Raw genomic sequence first — 21742 nt, 5'->3', positions numbered from 1 at the left:
ACACTGCTTCAAACCGAGCAGCTTCTGGGTTTTAATGTAATTGCCCTTTAAAATTAAATTGAAGTTAATTAGGAGCAGACCTTTGTGGGTGTGTTTTTTTTGGCAGCCACAAGTTAATATGTAAAAACTTAATTGAAAGAACATTTTAAAAATGATTCTGGACTAATTGTTTCTCAGCAGGACTGCAGGAGCAAACAGGTTCCTGGAAAAACACACAAAGTATTTTAAAAAATACTTTTATTTTCTATTTTTCTATTTAACTTCAGAAGGAAAAACAGAGCAGAAAGTTGCAGCTGGTGTCAGATCTGTCCTCTGTTAACTGACCTTCCTCTCAGCCAAGTTCACTTCATTGTATTCTGTTTATTCATCAAACATCATTGAATGTAGTGAAGGCTTGTGGGTCAGTAGGCCCTGTGTGTGTGTGTAGCGTTATTGTTTTTGTGAGGGTGTGGCACAAGGCCTGGCTTCTCTGGCAGCAATTGCCAGGGGAGTGTGACTGTGACTGTGCATGTGTGCGTGTGTGTGTGTGCCTGTGTGCCTGTGTGTGTGTGTGTGTGTGTGTGTGTGTGTGTGTGTGTGTGTGTGTGTGTGTGTGTGTGTGTGTGTGTGCGCCATTTCAATATCTGGTGGATCGTCCCTTTTAGTTTGATGTGTGCGCTGCTGTGACGCTACAGAGCGAGTCCACACGAGGGCAGCATCTCTCCACAGGCCGACTCACACAGACCAGTTATTAAATCATTACTAATAATAATAATGATGATAAGAATAATAGAACAAAATGACAGAGTGAGACCAGTTACTGCATTTTTTCCCCATTACATCTTCTTCTAATATGTTTCATTTACAACAGTTAAATGTCATTTCTCAGCTGTTTTACCTAACTAGTCTTGTTTCCTGCATGTTTTTGTTCTTGCTGATTATTTTTTGGCATATTTTATTATTTCTAATTCTATCTAATTCTGTTGCTTGCTTGCATCTGAACTAGGGCTAGTAATACACAAAAACAAAAAGAAAAAACACATTTTATTGTGGTTATTTTTGTAGTTGTTAGGATAGAGCCAATACTTTCACATGCAGTGGTTATTTATATTTAATCTTCAACAGAAAAAAAGGATGATGTCATTTTTGTTGGGAAGGGGCCTGTCTGTGGTAGGCCTCTGCAGTGTAACACGCATCTCTGTTACACTGACACATATTATATGTGATATTGTGATTTCTACTACTGAGCGGAAATCAAATGCAAATGTTGATGTTCATTTCATAAGTAGACTACACAGCATTTGGCAGCAGGAGCTTTTACCATTTATTGTGTTTCAATTCAATTCACTTCAGTTTAATTCAATTCAATTCAATTCAACTTTATTTATCCCAGAGGATAATTCAGTTCGGTTCATAAACACATTGGTTCCAGCATGTACAGGAGGTTTCAGTCTCACAACTCGTAGATACGTACTGCACCAAGTTAAAAGTCCAGTCCCACAACAGAACAGCACAGATGATAGAAACACTACTTAGAACGACTAAATAATAAATAACTAAAATTAGGGGAAGAGTCAGGAGAATCAAGATAAGTATTGTCATGTTTATACATTTCAGAAAACAGCCTGTTAACCTGGGCCTGTGTTCAAACGCTATGCTGAAGTTTGAATTGTTAGTTTCAGAATTAGAAATATTAATTATATCACGAGAAAAATGAACTTAATTTTGCACAATAACATCACTGAATAAAATAAGCTATAGATCATCTCTGATTGGCTGCTCTTATCATGTGATCGACTCCCTCACAGTTCACTTGATCAACTCAGAGTCTCAGAGCTGAAGGTGATCCTGCAGCTTCAACACTTTCACACAACTTCCTGCAGTTGGACACAAACTATTTGGATCCGGAGTCAGTGGACTGAACCATGTGCCACTTCCACAGGGGGGGAGGGAGGAGGCCTGAGATGCTTCACAACAGTTTTTAAAAATTCTTTGAATTTTTGTTTGTTCAATAACAATACTTAAAACGTAAATGTAATTAAATTGAATTTAAGTTCAATTTAATTTAATTAAAATGTAATTAAAACTATATGAAACTAAAAGGTTTCTTGCCTCTGATAAGTTAAGTTCCACTAAACCTCTGTCACTGCCATCCAATCATCTAAAAGTCATTTTAAAGGTGTTCAGAAATGTCCGTTCGTCCTATTTGTCGCGCCGAGTTTCCACGAGTTGCTGCACGAGTTTACCCGAGTAAGGAAAACAAATTTGATTGGTCGTTATCAAGCGGGCAGGATATTCAATGTTTGGGGTGAGACCGAGCTCAGTGTGTGTGTGTGTGTGTGTCTCAGACATTTGATTGACGGATCCAATATCAGTGGCTGATGAATCGTTTACAGGCTGACGTATAATCCGTGCGCCTGCATTATCCAATACGGAAAAAAACTACCACACTTTCATCCTGGATTTAATCAAAAATAGAATTTTGCACAAAGTTTGGCCTACATCGTCTGATAGATGAGTTATTACACTAATGTTAAGACCCACAGTGGGCTCAAATTCAATTTTCTTTTCTGTACAGCTTTAAAGCTTTTAAAATCTTCTTTCCTTCTGGCTGCTCAATTCTTCTGAGCAGACTCATTTGTCTCAGGAGTTTTCAGCCAATGTTTCACTGAAGTCTGTCAGATTATTGGATTGAACATGCATATTTGTTTTTACACTGTTGTATAGGCCTATTCTGCATTTAATTTCTTTTTACAGGATTAAACTCATATCATTTTGTATGAATTCACTGACATTATAAAATGGGGACAGAAAAATGTGAACTAAACTGTGGAAAGTGTGCACATTCTCGTTCGCTCATGAATCATCCTAGTATATTCTACATGTAAGTTTTCCTATGTCACTTGAACTAACCATGTCTGTTGTTCCCTGTGTGTGTTCCAGGTGCTGGATGGTCTGTTGGCTCAGTGTGGGACTGTAGAGAACTGTGAACAAGGTAAGACCTGTCTCATCTCTCCTCTAGACACACACCACTCTCTAGCAAACTGAACAGATAGATGACACACATCAACCTCCCTTAGAGCTGTTGTATATGTGACTAGAGGCACTTTGCTGCCCCCTAGTGGCTGGAGCCTGTAACTGCTACACACTCGCAGATAATTGTTAAAGGGATAGTAGTATTTTTTTTTAAAAGTGGGGTTGTATGATCTACAAATAGCCCCTAAGTACTTTAATTGCAGTAGAAGACTCTCTGCACTCCTCCCGTTAGCAACGCCAGCCCATAGCCCTGCCCAGAGATTTACAACATACAGTGTTGTGAACAGACCCAAAGAAACGGCCTATTTTCACGGTCTAAAAGAGGTTTTACCTGAAAAAAAAATACACAGTTCCATTGTTCGCTATAATATAATTTTTTCCAGCCCTTCAAAGTGCAGGAAAAACACAGTTTTTATTTGGACCTAACCAACTGCTGATCAGCGGGCACTAACCCTGGGCGGAGGGATACGTGAGTTGGTTAGGTCCAAATAAAAACTGCGTTTTTCTCAGGTAAAACCTCTTTTAGGCCGCGAAAATAGGCCGTTTCTTTGGGTCTGTTCACAACACTGTATGTTGTAAATCTCTGGGCAGGGCTATGGGCTGGCGTTGCTAACGGGAGGAGTGCAGAGAGTCTTCTACTGCAATTAAAGTACTTAGGGGCTATTTGTAGATCATACAACCCCACTTTTAAAAAATGCTACTATCCCTTTAATTTCCTCACTTTTTAACAAGTCAGTTGTGCAGCGTTTCCATTAGACCAGCAGTCTGTCCATCTAAACTACACTATAGTGTAGTAATATAGTGTAGTAGAAACAATTAACAGCAGTTTGATTAGACAGTGACAGGACTGCTGAGCAGATGACATCACATACAGATGGATTTCCTCCTCAGAATGTGACCATGTGACTCATTAAAACACCAACCAATTAAGATTTGTCCTCCAAATGCATGTTGTCCATCCAGCGCTCCACTCTGTTTATCAGCATGAGAGAAGCAAAGAGAAGCAGCAAACCATGCAACACATCAGTGAGAAGCTGAAACCATAAGAAATGGTTTTTAATGATTTTACAAAATGAGTTAAATAAATGATTTCAGATCCAAAAGTATTTAGATGATTTGTTAATAATGTGGATTACACAGCCAAATAGATTCCAACAAAAAGAGCTGAGCATCCTGTGGCCTGATCAATCACTGTCTGTACTCTAATCTATTATTCAAGAAGATTGCTGTACCATACGACTATTAGTTATTATCATTAATGTTCTGTTATTATTGGATTTTAAATTAATTTTATTAATTGATGTATGTATTTATTATTCATTCATTTTCTAACTCAATCAGATTAATCAGATAAACCCGTTGTTTTAAGTAAGAATAGATTACAGGAATATTTATATACAGTTTATATGTGATAATATTCACTTTAATGTTATTATTATTATTTAATCTCCAATAGTGTCACATTTTGTTCGACTACTTCCTTTTCTAAGCAACAAATAACTGATCACAGTAAATAAAAATATATTTGTTGATTTTACTATTTGTTGAGTCAGATATTGTGGATCAGCATTCACACACACTGATTTTGTAATCCAACAACTATTTTCTGACATTACAATGTGACATATTCTCCTTAATTGTAAGGAACAAATTAAATCTTTTTTAATTGAAATTAAATTCTAAGATGCAGATCCTCCTGGTATGTAAAGATAAAGTGGAGGTCTGGGCCTTGATACCTGTGTGTGGGTAACGCAATACAATTAACTAAAATGTGAAATGGTTCAAACCATATAACATTTCTTAACGACAAAGGCTCTGACTCACAGTCGTATAGTTACACACTGATATCTGGATTTTACATGTTGCTTCCATTGCAGCAAACTGAATAACGGAGTGTGTGAATGTTTGACTAATTGATTTCTGCCAGTGACACAACAACAACATGTGTATCCAGCCAGTGTGTGGTTAACTTCATGACTTAGTAAACAAATCATTTCATTACTGCTGTTACTGCAGCTGTGGTCACCAGGTAAAACCAGGTTAGTCATAGTCTGTACTGACTCATTATTAACATCACATGTGTCTATATGTGTGTGTGTGTGTGTGTGTGTGTGTGTGTGTTTTACACATGTTCCTTGTGTCTCTCAGTGAACACCGACAGTGAGACTGCAGTGGTTAACGTCACATACGCATCGCGGGAGCACGCCAGGCAGTAAGTCCCTCCACTCTCACTCAAACAGTGTGTAAAGAGCTGGATTTGTAGATCAATGCTTTTTACAGTGTATATGGTGCCATGTTTTTTTTTTTAATTTTTAAAAAAATGTTTTTGTTTTATTTAACTGTTTAGATACTCATGAATATTTAAAGTTTCAACACAGGAGAGAGTGTGTGATCTGTACTCCGCTTGTGACACCTAGTGGCCAGTTAATGGAACTACAGTGTGAGAATGAGCCTGTCCAGTGACGTCCGTGCCGCACTATTAAAAATCAACCTCTTGTAAACGTTCTGCATTCAGATTTTACTCATTTTCTGAAGTATAAAAATGTTTTTTACATGATAAAAGTTATACATCAGGCAACATATCTTTCAGTCTTTGGATTACATACAGCTAATAACAACTATACACTGTTGGGTAATTTAAATAATGCATCTTAATGCATATTTCATCAACTGATTGTGTGATGTAAAATCCATTTGTCCTTCAAATGTAGTCCAGCAGGAACAGAACAAGTGGCTCAGAGTTGTCCTGTGGTGTAGTTATAATAAGGTATTATCCAGATGTGTGTCTCTAGTAAAGTATAAGTGTGTAAGCCGGTGCATATTCTCATTTGTCCAGGTCTTTGAAATATAAGTGTGTAAGTGCAGTCACAGAAAAAAGGACTAATCACATGAGAAAGCTGTCAAATAATAGTAATATTAAAACATGGGGTGCTTGGTGGTGGAGTGGTTAGAGAGCAGGTCCCATGTCAGCATATGTTTTAAGCGCTGATCACCAATTCGACTCCCGAACGAGACAATCTAGCGCATCTACACTGTAAAAAAAAAAAAAAAAAAAAAAACGCCCCAAAAATAACAACAAAAGAAAGAGAAGAAAAATATTTTAAAACATAACAAAACAATCATATACAAGTAGATTTGGTCTCTATTTAAAGGGACAACGAGGAGTTTTGGAAAAGCGAAGCGTTTTCACGCTACATTTATGAGCCTCCGCGCGCACCGTACATTTCTTTGACCGGCGCAAGACAGACTCATGTTTTCATTCATCAAAAATTAAAGTCAGAGGTTCAAAGAGGTTCACATACCATCGTAGTTCCCACCATAAACGGCGATTCTGCGGCGTTATTCTCATAACTCGCCACGAAGGAAACGCTGGTCGGCTCGACCAGCATTTCCGCCACCACTAATAATAACAAAATAACGATAGAGACAGAACGATATATTTAGCGAAAATGGGCCCATTAACAAGTGTGGGTAGCGGAGATTCATCCACATTAACGTGAGACTTTTTTATAACCGAATAGAAACTCCTCGTTGTCCCTTTAATGTGTGTGTAATGTCTCCCTGTCAGAGCCATCCAGAAGCTGAATGGATACCAGTTTGAGAACAACGCCCTGCGCGTCTCCTACATCCCAGACGAGCTCTCGGAGCAGGAGGGAGGTCAGCGGGGGCCCGACAACGGGCGTCGCCCCGGCTACGGGCCCCGCGGCCCCCGGGGAGGCTCCCCCAGCGGGATGCCCAACAAACCTCCGCATGCCGACATCCCTCTGAGGCTGCTGGTGCCCACGCAGTACGTCGGAGCCATCATCGGCAAGGAGGGGGCCACCATCCGGAACATCACCAAGCAGACGCAGAGCAAGTGAGTGTGCAGTTTATCTGTGTGTGTGTGTGTGTGTGTGTGTGTGTGTGTGTGTGTGTGTGTGTGTGTGAGAGAGAGAGAGTCCAGTGTACCTAGTTTGGGGCTGTTTAGTGGCAGTTTTGGTAAGCACCCAGAACCAGGGCCAGAGAGGATGCACCTTTCCATCAAAATAAAAGCACCAAGCTTATAAAAATGCGGTGAAGCTTCTGTAGCGGCTTTAAAGAGGTTATATTTATGTACCCGACAATTTACTTGAAGAACCTCTTCTAAAACAGACTTTTGTACGTCTATGCTTAAAGGGATAGTTCAACATTTTGGCAAATTGGCCCATTGCCATAATCCCTATAGTCATAGCAGTAGGTTCGTTACCTTTAATTGTCGGTGCAAGCTATTTTTAGAACGGCGGAGCAGAGCCGTGAGCTGCTCAGAGCTACGCTACGGAGGCTAATGGAATTTCTTGGTTTCCCTCATCAAACTCATCAAATACACAATCCAACAACTCCAAAACGCTCTGGTGGACAAGTTGTGACCTGCACATTCACCACGCTATGAGATAATAACACAACGTTACAAGACGGAGTTGTTTTAGAGGTAAATACAGAGACTGCTGCTGAAAAACTGCCCCCGACGGGAACGTGCATCAGCGGTTTTGCATGAATTTACCTAGAAAACAACTCCGGAACGAACCTACTCCTAAGACTAAAGGGATTATGGGGCCAATTTGCCAAAATGTTGAACTACCCCTTTAAATAAATAAAATGTTTCAAAAACCGGTGATGGAAATTGATGGTGTGCCAGAATTTAAAGTTTTATTTTGGTGAACACTTTGGTGAATTTGGTGAATTCCGGATCCGCTCTCTAGACTGGAACCAGAATCCAGACAAAACTCAGAGTGAACAGAAACCAGGCTGGTATGAAGAGCCATCACAATGAGCAGAGTAGAGCCAATGTGTTGCAGAGTGTGTCTCTGCCGCCATTATGTATGAACTACAACTTCCAATTTAGCGCAATAATCTCAGCATCATCGTTCTCAGCCACTGTTTGCTGATAGGGAGATGAAAATTGAGCGGAAGTGACTTTTTCTTTTCCTAAATGAATGGCTTGGGCTTTTATTGTTCTGCTATTTTATTATACTTTTATCATTTCTGCAACTTTGCACATGTATTGCCTGCCACATCTCTGTTTTTTTTATTTATTTTACTAAAACTCAAGTGTCTTTAGAAAACACCTGTCTTTTCACTGAGAGTCTGTTTCATGCATGTGCTCAGTAATCACAAAGAATCTCCCTGGAACAGTAAAAAACCAGCAGCGGTCCAGTTGGATTTCTCCTCCGGACCTCTGCACACATGAAGCTCTCATTTTTAAAAATGTGATGTACAGCACACACACAACAGATCTGAGCATGAGCGTGTTACCGAACGTGAGCGCGAGTGGTAACAGAAGGAGCGGCCGCGTCCCGGAAAGATGATGTCATTTGTTACCGAAACAGTGTCAGACTGAAAAACAGAAGCATTAGCGCTCGTGAGCTGGAACCAGAAGAGATTCTTATCTGGACAAGCTGCTGCTGCTGCTGCTTCAGTGACATGAGGTCAACCTCCACAGCTGGGCCACAGAGCACTTCACTGATGGATTATTTAACACAACTTGATCAGGCCTAAAATGATCACAACTGACAGGTGAAATGAATAACATTTCATCATCACCTGTTAGTGGGCTGGATATATCAAGCAGCAGGTGAACATGTTGTCCTCAAAGTTGATGAAACTGGACAGTGTAAGGATCTGATCCAGTTCTCCAAGGACGACTGGGTCTCTCATGTCTTGTGGGCTGTTCCCGGTCTGCAGTGGTCAGGATCTATCAGACCTGGTCCAAGGAAGGAACAGTGGTGAAGCGGCCACAGGCTCAGTGATACACGTGGGGAGAGAAGGCTGATACTGTTGCTCAGACTGCTGAACAAGTTCATGCTGCTTCTGATTAGAGCTGCAACAATTAATCGATTACCTGAACAACAATCGATTATTAAGATAATCCATCTAGTAACGTTCCATTATTATCTCATAGCGTGGTGAATGTGCAGGTCACAACTTGTCCACCAGAGTGTTGTGGAGTTGTTGGATTGTGTATTTGATGAGTTTGATGAGGGAAACTCCCATGAGCCTCTGTAGTGTAGCTCTGAGCAGCTCACGGCTCTGCTCCACCGTTCTAAAAATAGCTTGCACCAACAATTAAGGTAGCGAACCTACTGCTATGACTATAGGGATTATGGCAATGGGCCAATTTGCAAAAATGTTGAACTATCCCGTTAAATAATCAACAGATTAATCGATAATGAAATAAATCATTAGTTGCAGCCCTAGTTCTGATAGAAAACTGTCAGAATACACAGTTTGTTGTCTGTTAGGCCTGATCGGTGTGAAGTTCCCTGCTGCACATCTTGATTGTTGTATTTGTTCACCTCTTGTTCTTTTAAACATTAATGTTGAATGATCTGATGTGAAGCAGCTTGTTTGACTGGTGATTCTCTCATTAAAGGGATAGTTCACCCAAAATTTAAATTTCACTCATTATCTACTCCCCATCATGTGGACTAAGGGCTGGGAGAAGTTTCAGAGTCCTCCGTGGCTTCTCTGAGTTACAGGGGGTCTCGGCGTAGCAGTGCATGTCCATATGACGGTTGCAAATGGATACCAACTGTCTTCATAACAAAAAGACACACCAAAAAACATCCAAATACCTCCATGCTGCTCGTATGTAATGTCTGTCTTGTATTGAAGCCCCGAAATGCGAAATTGTCCCGAAAAAAATTAAATAAGTCTATTTTTCAAGCTTGTTTTGTAGCGGAAGCTTCTCGAAGCTCCTCTTCCCGGTTCGTCCAACCTTGAACCTTTACTGACCCTGAGCTGACCCAGAATCTGATCAGGCTTTGTGTTAGTTTGTCTTTTTTCTTAGAGACTGTATTTATTGGTTTACTTGGTGTGGATAGTACTTAATATTCCAGAATAATTAACATGTTGTCATGTTTTTCTGTCGCTGCAGGATCGACGTTCACCGTAAAGAGAACGCAGGTGCAGCTGAGAAGCCAATCAGCATCCACTCCACTCCTGAAGGCTGCTCGGCCGCATGCCGCATGATCCTGGACATCATGCACCAGGAGGCCAAGGACACCAAGACGTAGGTTACCACACAGGGATCATGGAACTATGGATCCTGTATGTGTGTGTGTGTGTGTGTGTGTGATGAACACTGGTGCTCTCTGGTTTCAGTGCTGATGAGGTTCCTCTGAAGATTCTGGCTCACAACAACTTTGTGGGACGTCTCATCGGGAAGGAGGGACGCAACCTGAAGAAAGTGGAGCAGGACACAGACACCAAGATCACCATCTCCCCGTAAGACACACACACACCTTTGCCAATGTCAATATTAGTAAAGAACAGGAGGAAAAAGCTCGCACACTGATCAAACATTTGTTTTGAGGAATTTGAATCTGTTTCTTTATTTTTATTTTATCACCATGGTTCCATTTTTTGTTGTTTTTGATGGACCATTAAATGTTTCCCTTCCTCCATCAATCTCTGGTGGACATTCCCATTTTTTATCAGTGTGTGAGCTTTTTCCTCCTGTTGTCTTAAATGTTTGTTGGCCTACGCACCTGGAAAGAGAGCGCAAACACCTTTTCTCCTTTTTTTTCTTACAGTAATATTATTAAAGAAAAAATCCGAAATAATAATATATCGGCCAATTGAATTTTTAAATTAAAGAAAAATAAATAAAATTAACATATAGCTGCTTTTGATCTCTTAAATGTAGTTCAAACACTTGCAAAGATATAAATTGAAGGGAGAACAGTTTACTATTTTCAAATACTTATATTATCCATAATTGTTGTGTGGTGCGAGCAGCTATGAACAACTCTAACATAACATCATTAGCTGTTCCAAAAAAAAAAAAAAATACACAGTGATGTACAAAAACACAGCAAAGCTCTGGGAAATAAAATAATCATACAAAGAACCAGTTTATTTATGAATAATGAATGTATTATTATGTGTAGAAGGTGGATAAGCAACGTTAGAAAAAGTCACTGGTAAAACATGAGTTGAAATGCGTCTCTCAAGTTTTCTTTCCTCCATCATTCTGAACCGCTCCACCCCCTCATCATCATTTCTAAGCTCAAGATTCAAGATTTAAAGTGTTTATTGTCATTTGCACAGTAGGAAACATGTTCCCCTGACAATTAAATGATTTCTTCTTTGTTGCCCACACGCAAATACCAGGAGATATAAAACTTTGTATAAACCAAGTAAAACCGAGTCCCAGCATTTTATTAGTTAAAATGTGAGTGTTAACATCGGCGCCAACTTTTGGCCAGTTAGTAATTATTCTCTAATGGCTATAATCATCTGATTATAGCCATTAGAGAATGGTCAGGCCCTAGTACACACACTGACACACACCGAACTCTCTGACTGTCAGCTTCAAAGACTAAACACCAGCTTGTCAGATACAGGTGCATCTCAATGAATTAGAATAACATGGAAAGAGTTCCTTTTATTTCAGTAGTTCAAATACAGTATATTATATAGATTTATATTTCCTTTAATTGAAATGGCGATGACTTACATTTAATGAAAACCCCAAATTCAGTAAATCAAAAAAAATGAGATCAACTCTAAACACGTGCAAAGGTTTCCTGAGCCTTTAAATGGTCTCTTGGTCTGGTTCAGTAGCTCCACTATCATGGAGAAGACTGTCACCTCCATCACATTCTACTTTATTCAGATGCACCTGTCGTTTGGTGGAGAGAGTAGAGCTGTTTTAGAGACTTTTTTTTTTTTTTTTTGCACATATAAAATAAAACAAAACATTTACTTATCTCTCTTACTAGTAAGAAAGATACGATAAAAGAAATGTGCAGGTGAGGTCTGAAACCTGAAAGGCTTATAACATGACCTCACCTTGATCTAACAAATAATTGAAGCACAGTAAAGAAATAATAATCACATACCTTGTGCAAGGTATAGAAATAACAACATTTTAAAAAAAGATAGGAAAAAAATGAAAAATACGGGGAAGATGTTGATAGTAAAAATAAAAGTAGTAGTAATGATAACACTAAATAAATAAACGAAAAGAGGTGAGAAAAAAAGCGAGACAAAAGAAGAGAACTGGTACAGATGAATTAAGTTCAAGTAAACACTAAAAAGGGAAAAGAAAAGAAAAACAAAAAAAACATGGGTCGCTAGGAAAGCAGAATTAAAAAGTCAAACCATGTTTTGATGTTCTGTTAATTTTAACAGTAGTTTCTTTTTAAATATTGCCAAGGAGGAGGAGCTGTCGGCTAATTGACTATGTTCATTCTATATCAGAATTCCTCTGTATTTGATGGCGTACTGCCCTCTGGTGGTATTACAACGGGGTCGGTGTAGGTGACCTGCTTGTCTTGTTGCGTGCGAGTGGAAATTTGAATTTATGCGAAAATATTGTTGAAATTGATTTGGTAATACGTGACTTTGGTGGATTGCTTTGTACATGAAGATACAGATTTGCAAGATATTAATATCAAATATGGTTGAGATTTTCAATTTGGCAAACAGTGGGGAGGATGGAGCACTGAAATTTGAGTTTGTGGCGGTTCTAACGAAGCGTTTCTGGAGTAGGTGGAGCTTATGGAGATTGGTAGGATAGGTGTTAGCCCAGACAAGATTGCAGTAGGTTAGATATGGATATATTCTGTAATATATATATATATATATATATATATATATATCTATTGAGGAATGAACAGGAAAATGGGTTTTCCTAAAATCCACTCTATAACACTAATCACTAAAACTCTGATCAGTTGTATGCATCTGTAATGACCTGTGTGGGATGTCTCCACAGGCTCCAGGACCTGACGCTGTACAACCCAGAGAGAACCATCACAGTGAAGGGCTCCATCGAGGCCTGCTGCCTGGCTGAGGTGGAGGTGATGAAGAAGGTCAGGGAGGCCTATGAGAACGACATCGCTGCTATGAATGTGAGTGTATTTGCATACACACACACATGCACACACACACACACAGAATGAACCCCCCATCTAGTCTCTATCTAACCTGCAGCCTTTTCCGCAGCAACAGACTCACCTGATCCCGGGGCTCAACCTGGGAGCTCTGGGTCTGTTCCCCTCCTCCTCCAACATGCCCCCACCTCCTCCTGGGAATTCCGGCAGTGGCGCCCCCTATGGCTGTTTTGGGGTAAGTCATTCTTGCTGTGTAATGTATACCAAATATGGACAATATGGATGGCAGTAGGAACGTGAGTATCGAACGTGAATCACATTGTTTGTTTAATATCATAAAAGTTGAAAAGTCGAAAATGTTTACTACGATACAGTAATATAATATTGATCTTTTTGGAAGCTCGCTTGGCCGACACATTTTGTTTAAGTTAAAGGGATAGTAGCATTTTTTTTAAAGTGGGGTTGTATGATCTACAAATAGCCCCTAAGTACTTTAATTGCAGTAGAAGACTCTCTGCACTCCTCCCGTTAGCAACGCCAGCCCATAGCCCATAGACCCAAAGAAACGGCCTATTTTCACGGCCTAAAAGAGGTTTTACCTTTACCCAAATAAAAACTGTGTTTTTCCTGCACTTTGAAGGGCTGGAAAAAATTATATTATAGTGAACAATGGAACTGTGTATTTTTTTTCAGGTAAAATCTCTTTTAGGCCACGAAAATAGGCCGTTTCTTTGGATCTGTTCACAACACTGTATGTTGTAAATCTCTGGGCAGGACTATGGGCTGGCGTTGCTAACGGGAGGAGTGCAGAGAGTCTTCTACTGCAATTAAAGTACTTAGGGGCTATTTGTAGATCATACAACCCCACTTAAAAAAAATGCTACTATCCCTTTAATGAAACCGAGATACTTTTAATACTGTGTGCTTAAATTAAACAGAAATAAAATTATAGGCTGTGTGTGTGGGCCAACGTGTTCATAAAATATAAAACGTCATACTTTTGTGGAAATGTTGACCCACACTGTCAGATACATTTTCGACAAAAACCTTTATGACATTAAACGAACAAGGTGATTCACGTTCGATATTCACGTTCCTACTGCCATCCATATTGTCCATATTTTGTATCTGTCATATCTGTATCCATTAGCAAACAAAACCAAAAGTAACCCCATGTGATAGAACATGTAAAAGCATTTTATTTCATTATAGGCTTTTAAAAAGAGTTCCAAGCTTCACAAACAATTAGATCTTGGCGTTTTATTTGGATGTTGCCCTGTCAAAAAACCATAGTGCAGGTCCAGACTGTGCAGTTGCAATTTTACAGTCAACCACTAGGTGGCATTAAGGGGTCTGACTGTGCAGGTCTCCGGGTCTGCAGCCAGATACTATTGGAGAGGACAGGTGTTGGTGCAAACCACCAGAGGGCAACATCTGCCTCTGTCATCAGGAGGCTTCTCAAACCACAGTGTGGTATTTATGTGTGGCCACCAGAGATTGTGGTGGTGGGCAGCTGTGGAGAGCCTGGCTGCTTTAGTTTAAACCTCCTGAGTGTGTGAGTCATCATGACAAAATGTGGTCCTGTCCTGGAGATCTGCTCTAGTGGAGTGTGTCTGTAGATGGGCTGGCACCACAAATATGTGGAAGTGAAAAAAGACTTTTAATAATTCACTTTAGTTCTATTCAGTTCAATTCAATTCAATTTGACTTTATTTATCAATTCAGTTTGCAGTTACCCAGTCCATAAACACATTCATTCATTCAAACACACTGCATTCAGTTTCACAGCTCCCATAGTTGTGCATTCAGTTCAAAGTCAATTTAAAGGGACAACGAGGAGTTTTGGAAAAGCGAAGCTTTTCACACTGCATTTATGAGTCTTTTTTTTTTTTATAATATATTTTTTTATTAATTTTCAACATCATAATAAAACAAGGCAAAAGGGATGACAAGTCTGCTGCATGGCACTGCAATGTACATATTCAACCATACCTCTCACCAATACACACACACACACACACACTTCACAGCACACCCAAAGGCACACATGCATACATACACCCAGACACCACACCACTCACACTATACATACATACAGACACACTCACGTAGTTACAAAACAAAACAAAACAAAAAAAAGGGAAGGGGGGGGGGGGGGGGGGGTGCATTTATGAGTCTTTGCGCGCACCGGCCAAGACAGACTCATGTTTTCATTCATCAAGAATTAAAGTCAGAGGTTGGAAGACGATCACATACCGTCGTAGTTCCGACCATAAACGGTGATTCGGCGGCGTTATTCTCATGACTCGCCACGAAACCGAAAGTAAAGAAATGCTGGTCGGCTCGACCAGCATTTCCACCACTAATAATAACAAAATAACCATAGAGACAAAACGATACATTTATCGCAATTGGGCCCATTAACAAGTGGTAACACTAACGTAGATTCATCCACATTAATATGAGACTTTTTTATTGTCGCGGAATGTTTCGTTCTGCTGCTGGAGAAACTCCTCGTTGTCCCTTTAAAAGTCTAGCCCCAGAACAGAACAGCATACATGATCATAATAAAAGCTGTGTACATAAATAATGATAATAAAAGCTGTGTACAATCCAGAAATTAAAGCAACAGTCAAGAGAATCATGATTTCATAGGCAAAGATACAAAATCAGACATCATAACCCTGTGATGACAGACAGCTGAGTGGAACCCTGGCTCAAGCTGACTTCTAGTTTTTCCTGAACAGTCATAACAAAGAGAAACAGATTTTCTCTAGCAGCAGACCTCTGTGTCCTCACATCGCTGACTGAAACTATTATCATTTTGTAGATCTCAGTTTGATTCTGAAACTCTGAACCACGCTGAATTTCAGACATGTAGCGGTGATGTCATCTCCAGACAGGAGGAATAATAGTGTTGAAACTCTGATGCCATTTAAAGAGTCACTATGTGTTAACTGTTTCTTAGAGCAACAGCAGTGAACGTTGTATTTTAGGTGGAATTTTCCCTTTCATGTCTCTGGTGTGGATACTTACCTGTGACTACTGACTGGACTCACTGACAGACTGTCAGACTAGGGCTGCAACTAACCATTATTTTCATTGTTTGGTTGATAAAATGTTAAAAATGTTGAAAAATGTCAATCAGTGTTTCCCAAACCACAAGATGACGTCTTCAAATGTCTTGTTTTGTCCACAAACCAAAGATATACTCAGTTTATTCCCATAAAGGAACAAAGAAACTAGAAATATTCACATTTAAGAAGCTGAAATTTTGACTTTTTTTTTCTTATAAAACTACCCAAACCGATTATTCGATTATCAAAATAGTTGATAATTCATTTAATAATCGATTATTGTGTAATAAATCAATGAATTGTTGCAGCTCTAATTCAGACTGTGTCATGAAGTCTTTGCTGTGTGTGTCTGCAGGCTCCAGAGCAGGAGACGGTCCACGTCTACATCCCAGCACAGGCGGTGGGAGCCATCATTGGAAAGAAGGGACAGCACATCAAACAGCTGAGCCGCTTCGCCGGGGCGTCCATCAAGGTCAGTGAGACGTTCACTCCACCAGTCCACTGGACGGTCTTCACTCTGTTTCCCGTCCATACATATAAAACAGCACAGACCCCTACCTGGAGGTGTAGATGAAATAACACTGCAGTATAATTAGGCCTGGATATGGAGCTGTGATGCATTCAGGGACTCACCAGATTAGTTGGAAAACTAATTTATGTTTGGAACATTTCCCATATTTAAAGCAGAGTTTTATAATCATGGAAATATAGACTATGGATCAGTGTGAGGATCGTCGTCAGGGATTTCGTTTTTTTGATTTGAGCCGGGCGTAGCACCAGGTATCATTTACCATGGTGATTTACCCTGGTAACAAGGGGAACCACCAAAGACTAAGTTAAACCTGAAGTTACCATGACAACCATAAATCCTGCTTCACAGCACAGAGCTCAGCCTGAATTATAATAATCCCTGCAGTCCATGTACCTTGGTTTCCATTTTGTCCTATGTGAATTATTTAATATATTAAGGCAAGGCAATTTATTTTGTATAGCCCGTTTTTACAAACAGTTTGTCTCAAAGGGCTTTACATCCCATCATAACAACATCCTCTGTCCTTAGACCCTCACATCCACTGAGGAAAAACTCCATAGAAAATCCTTTTAACAGGGATAATAGATTAAAGTAGATTAAAGATTAAAATTAAGATTATATGGTGTATGATGCTCCTCCACCGTTACATTGACAATGTCTGTTTATTCTTTTTTTTTTTAAAGATGTTATTCATATAAATCTTTCATAAATATATTTATAATATAATATGATATATTTTATATATAATATTCGGTAACACTTTACTTGAATAGGTATTCATAAGATTGACATAACACTGTCATAACCGTGACATAACAGCTGTCATAAACATCAATGAATACTTATGACAGCTGTCGTTAAGTGTCATTCGGTAAGTTATGTCACTTTTAATGCGAAGTTGACATTGTTTGAGATGTTTTTGTTTTGACAACTTGACATAAAGACAATTTAAACTGTCATAGCAGACCTAATTGCCAAACTTTAAAAATTATGTCAAGTTCTCATAACAAGGACATCTCAAACAATGTCAACTTTGCATCAAAAGTGACATAACTTACCGAATGACACTTAACGACAGCTGTCATAAGTATTCATTGATGTTTATGACAGCTGTTATGTCAATCTTATACCTTTTCAAGTAAAGTGTTACCTAATATTCATAAATATCTTTGATTAAATAATCAGACATAATGTAAGACAGCACTATAAACAAGTTTCCTTTTTTACCCATAATTCATGAAAGCATGGTGATAGAGCTGTCCGTGTGTCCTCTTCCAGATCGCCCCCGCTGAAACTCCAGACTCTAAAATGAGGATGGTGATTGTGACCGGCCCCCCTGAGGCTCAGTTTAAGGTAAACACCAACAAGGCGTTACTATCAGATCAGATGAAAGCTAATTACATGTGTTCTCAACCGAGACAGCAACCAAACTGATGCCGATCCTCTGTCCCCCCCCCCCGTCCCTCCCCCGTCCCTCCCCCGCAGGCTCAGGGCAGAATCTACGGCAAACTGAAGGAGGAGAACTTCTTTGGGCCAAAGGAGGAGGTCAAACTGGAAACTCACATCAAGATGGCCGCCGCCGCCGCAGGAAGGGTCATCGGGAAAGGAGGCAAGACGGTAAGTGACCCGAGGCTTTCCGGCTTCACGTTCCGACCGGTCGACGTGGTTACGGCTGCCTCCTCCTACAGTGATGATCGCCCCTCTGTCTCCAGGTGAACGAGCTGCAGAACCTGACGGCGGCTGAGGTGGTGGTCCCCAGGGAACAGACGCCCGATGAAAACGACCAGGTCATCGTCAAGATCAACGGACATTTCTACGCCAGCCAGGTAGCCTACTGCTCCTGCTCTGCTGCATCCTCCATTCCAAATCCACTTCAAAAATATTCATACTTTGTTTAGTTTTTTTTTGTAATACAGCAATGCTCCTGGTGTTAAAGGGATACGCCAACATTTTTTTTTTCGTGTCTTGCCTCACTCCCGAGTCCATGACAGGCAGATAGACACCATCCTTTCGACTGTGCGTGCAGTAACAAGGGAGATACGGGCAGAGCTGGCGCACCGCTAATTAGCTTAGCTCAAACACTGGAAGTGTATGGGTAGTGTTAGCCTGCCTCCTACCCGAGCCGAAATCAGTCAGAAGCTGATTTTATTTTAGCTCTAAACTCTGTAAATATATCACTTTATCAACATTTCAAACATTTTTAGGCGAGAAAGTAGCCGTTTAGATCAGCAGTGTGTCGTTAATTTGTCTAAATACCAGCTGTTTACAATTTTGTTCGGACGAATTCGGCGCTACTCAAGCTAGCCGTTGTGACCAATGCACTTCCGGTTACTTTCACAAAATAAAAAACCCGTTGCCCTTTACAAACAGAAAACCATGACGATAGAATGTGTGCTTTTACTTTGAAATAGGAAGCTAACCTACCCTCGATGTAGCTAGCTTGAACCAAAATAAAGCGTCTCTGCTTGAACCCTCCGTTTTGACCGATCTCGTCCCGTTACCGGCATTTGACCGCTCAAGATGCCTTACTGGAGAGTTTTGTCAGCTCTGAGACAAAGATCGGCCCGCCGGTTTCCGTTTAGAGTTGCTGAAGAGTTTCTCTGATGACTTTAGGTGGAGGCAGGCTAACATTACCTATACACTTCCAGCATTTGAGCTAAGCTAATTAGCGGTGCGCCAGCTCTGCCCGTATCTCCCTTGTTACTGCACGCAAAGTGGAAAGGATGGTGTCTATCTGCTTGTCATGGACTCGGGAGTGAGGCAAGACACGGAAAAAAAAATGTTGGCGTACCCCTTTAAACCTTTATCCAACAGGATATAAAACTATGTTAACTAGCAAGTCCTGTAGTTGTCGTCCTCAGCTTGATTCCTGTGTGGAACTTGGCAGCTCGTCCACATGTGGTGTAGAGGTGTAATGAATGATACATTGATCCAATGACCAACGAGTCAATGGCATCGATCCAAAATGAAAAAATCAATCAGACAGTGATTTGTTTGACGCACCTTTATCTTTTATTACAGTTTAATTTTATAGCATACAAAGACAATGCACACACACACACTATGGCAAGCGGATTTAACATTTAAAAGCTAAGTTTGACTATCCGGAATTAACATTGTAGATATCAACAACGTCTTTCTGACTAGTCGTGATTACATTTTGAATAGTTGGATTTTTTATTCAAGATATCAAAAAGAACATTTCAGATATCCGCAACTACATTCTTCCTATCCACAATTGTGATTTCAGATATCCACAACTACGTTCTTCCTTGGACAAATGACGTCACTTTTGCCATTCATGTGTATGGGGTTTGTCATTACAGATATCTACAATTCAGTTGCGGATATCCGCTATGTGAATTATGGATATCCGTAACTGAATTACGACTAGTACGAATTCCAGTTTGAGATAGCTACAACGTCATTTTGCGTAGTCAAAACTTAATTTAAGATATCCGGAAAGGGACATGTAGATATCTTTAATTGAGGTGAATTAAAGATATCTTGAACTGGAATTATGACTAGTCAGAATCAAATTGTAGATATCTCAAACTGGAATTAGTACTAGTCGTAATTCAGTTACAGATATCTGTAATTCACATTGCGGATATCTGTAACTGAATTGTAGATGTCTGTAATGACAAACCCCATACACATGAACGGCAAAAGTGGCGTCATTTGTCCTAGGAAGAATGTAGTTGTGGATATCTGAAATGACAATTGTGGATAAGAAAAATGTAGTTGCAGATATCTGAAATGTTCTTTTTGACTAGGCAAAACTGAATTACAGATATCTACAACACATATCCTGTCTGTGTTGTGTGTGTATGGCAAGCCATTTTAACATTTAAAAGCCAAAGACATTTGCCAGGAATTACAGACTACATAGTCAACATACTTTTCCCGAAGAGGGTTGACTTTCTACATAAAAAACTAAAATCCATATTCATATACTGGCTGTATTTACAAACATTCTTGAAGTCTATTTCTCACATTCAAATTTAGAAAATGAAATGAAATACATAAAACAAAATAAAGTAAATAGTACTCAATAAATAAATAAATAAATAGATAATACAACACTGAACGATATCTCTGCCGTTTCAACTCTGCATGTGTGCAGCAACAAACCACTGTGGTCTCTCCTCTGTCCTCCAGTTGGCCCAGAGGAAGATCCGGGACATCCTGACCCAGGTCAAACAGCCACAGAAAGGTGGGATGAACATGGGCCCCAGCCCTAACCCCCCAGGCTTTACAGAGATGGGCAGTCACACACAGCCTCTGAGTCCAGACCACCAGCCACGCAGGAAGTGAGGGTCCCCGCATCCTCCGACAAACGCCGTGGGGCAACCCCCCCTTTGCCTGACGGACAGACAAGACAGACAGACACACGAACGAACGGACGCGCAGACAGACGGACGGATACAGGAGAGCGACACACGGACCCAGCGATAGACAGGGAGAGATATAAAGAGGGAGGGAGTACGCCCGATAGCCAGAGAGAAAGATAGGTGTTTTTAGAGAAGGAGAGATGAATAAAATCAAAAAGATGAAATGAATAAAAAAAAATGAGAGGATTAAGATTAAAAAAGAAACTTGAGAACAGAGACCAGATGCCAGGCCAGAAGAGACACTGATTGAAGATGGAGGGATAAAGGAGAAGGGAGAGACGGAGAGAGGGAGGGAGTGGTGTCCTCCTAGTGTGCCTTGGTGGGGCTGCAGCCGGCGCCTCGTCTGTCCACACCTGAACAGATCCAGCGCCGGGCCGGTTTAAACAGCACGCGTGACATTATTCACCCCGTAAGGTGGCGCCTTACTGCTGTTGTTTACACCGGTCCACATGGGCTGAGATCTGTCCCAGAGGGGCCGGGGCCGAGGCCCGGGGCTCCCCTCAGACACACTAGCAGGGGCCCATCTGAACCCCTCTGCTGCCTCCTGCAGACCTCTCCAACCATCTACAGTCAGTCCTATATTTTAAGGGTGGTTTTTTTTAAACATAGAGATATATGTATAGAAATGTTTTATTCAGAGCTATTATTGATAATATGCAGTGAGGCGGAGCCGGGAGAGGGAGCAGGGGAAACTGCTGTAGAGGCCTCAGAGAGTTAGGGCACAGGGTCGGGCTCTAGCCCTACCCGTCCCTAACCACCTGAGCCAACGAGAGTCTGGAAGAGGGGCCGCAGATGTTAACACTGCTCTTTAAACGTCCTCTCTGGATAGCGGAGAGATTAGAAAAAAAAGAGGAATAAAAAAAGAAG

At 40.4% G+C, this 21742-nt stretch overlaps 1 protein-coding gene across 2 annotated transcripts in view; it reads left to right on the top strand.

Annotated features, from left to right (window-relative positions):
* Positions 1-20871, top strand: part of igf2bp1 (insulin-like growth factor 2 mRNA binding protein 1) — a gene marked incomplete at its 5' end in the record, with an annotated part of 69802 nt that extends 48931 nt beyond the window's left edge. Inside the window, 12 exons of one of the 2 annotated variants that reach the window (XM_083978080.1) lie at positions 2923-2974; positions 5164-5227; positions 6584-6871; positions 9908-10042; positions 10135-10257; positions 12755-12890; positions 12985-13107; positions 16305-16421; positions 17760-17834; positions 17967-18098; positions 18194-18307; positions 20643-20871. In XM_083978080.1, the coding sequence (XP_083834206.1) occupies positions 2923-2974; positions 5164-5227; positions 6584-6871; positions 9908-10042; positions 10135-10257; positions 12755-12890; positions 12985-13107; positions 16305-16421; positions 17760-17834; positions 17967-18098; positions 18194-18307; positions 20643-20798 (1515 nt within the window). In that variant the 3' untranslated portion in view covers positions 20799-20871. The remainder of the gene's footprint in view (positions 1-2922; positions 2975-5163; positions 5228-6583; positions 6872-9907; positions 10043-10134; positions 10258-12754; positions 12891-12984; positions 13108-16304; positions 16422-17759; positions 17835-17966; positions 18099-18193; positions 18308-20642) is intronic. The other variant, XM_083978081.1, reaches the window with a different exon arrangement.
* Between the last annotated feature and the right edge of the window lie 871 nt (positions 20872-21742).

The sequence above is a fragment of the Trachurus trachurus genome (genome assembly GCF_905171665.1).
Source record: "Trachurus trachurus genome assembly, chromosome: 8".
NCBI lineage: Eukaryota > Metazoa > Chordata > Actinopteri > Carangiformes > Carangidae > Trachurus > Trachurus trachurus.
This window is presented reverse-complemented; position numbering and strand designations above follow the sequence as displayed.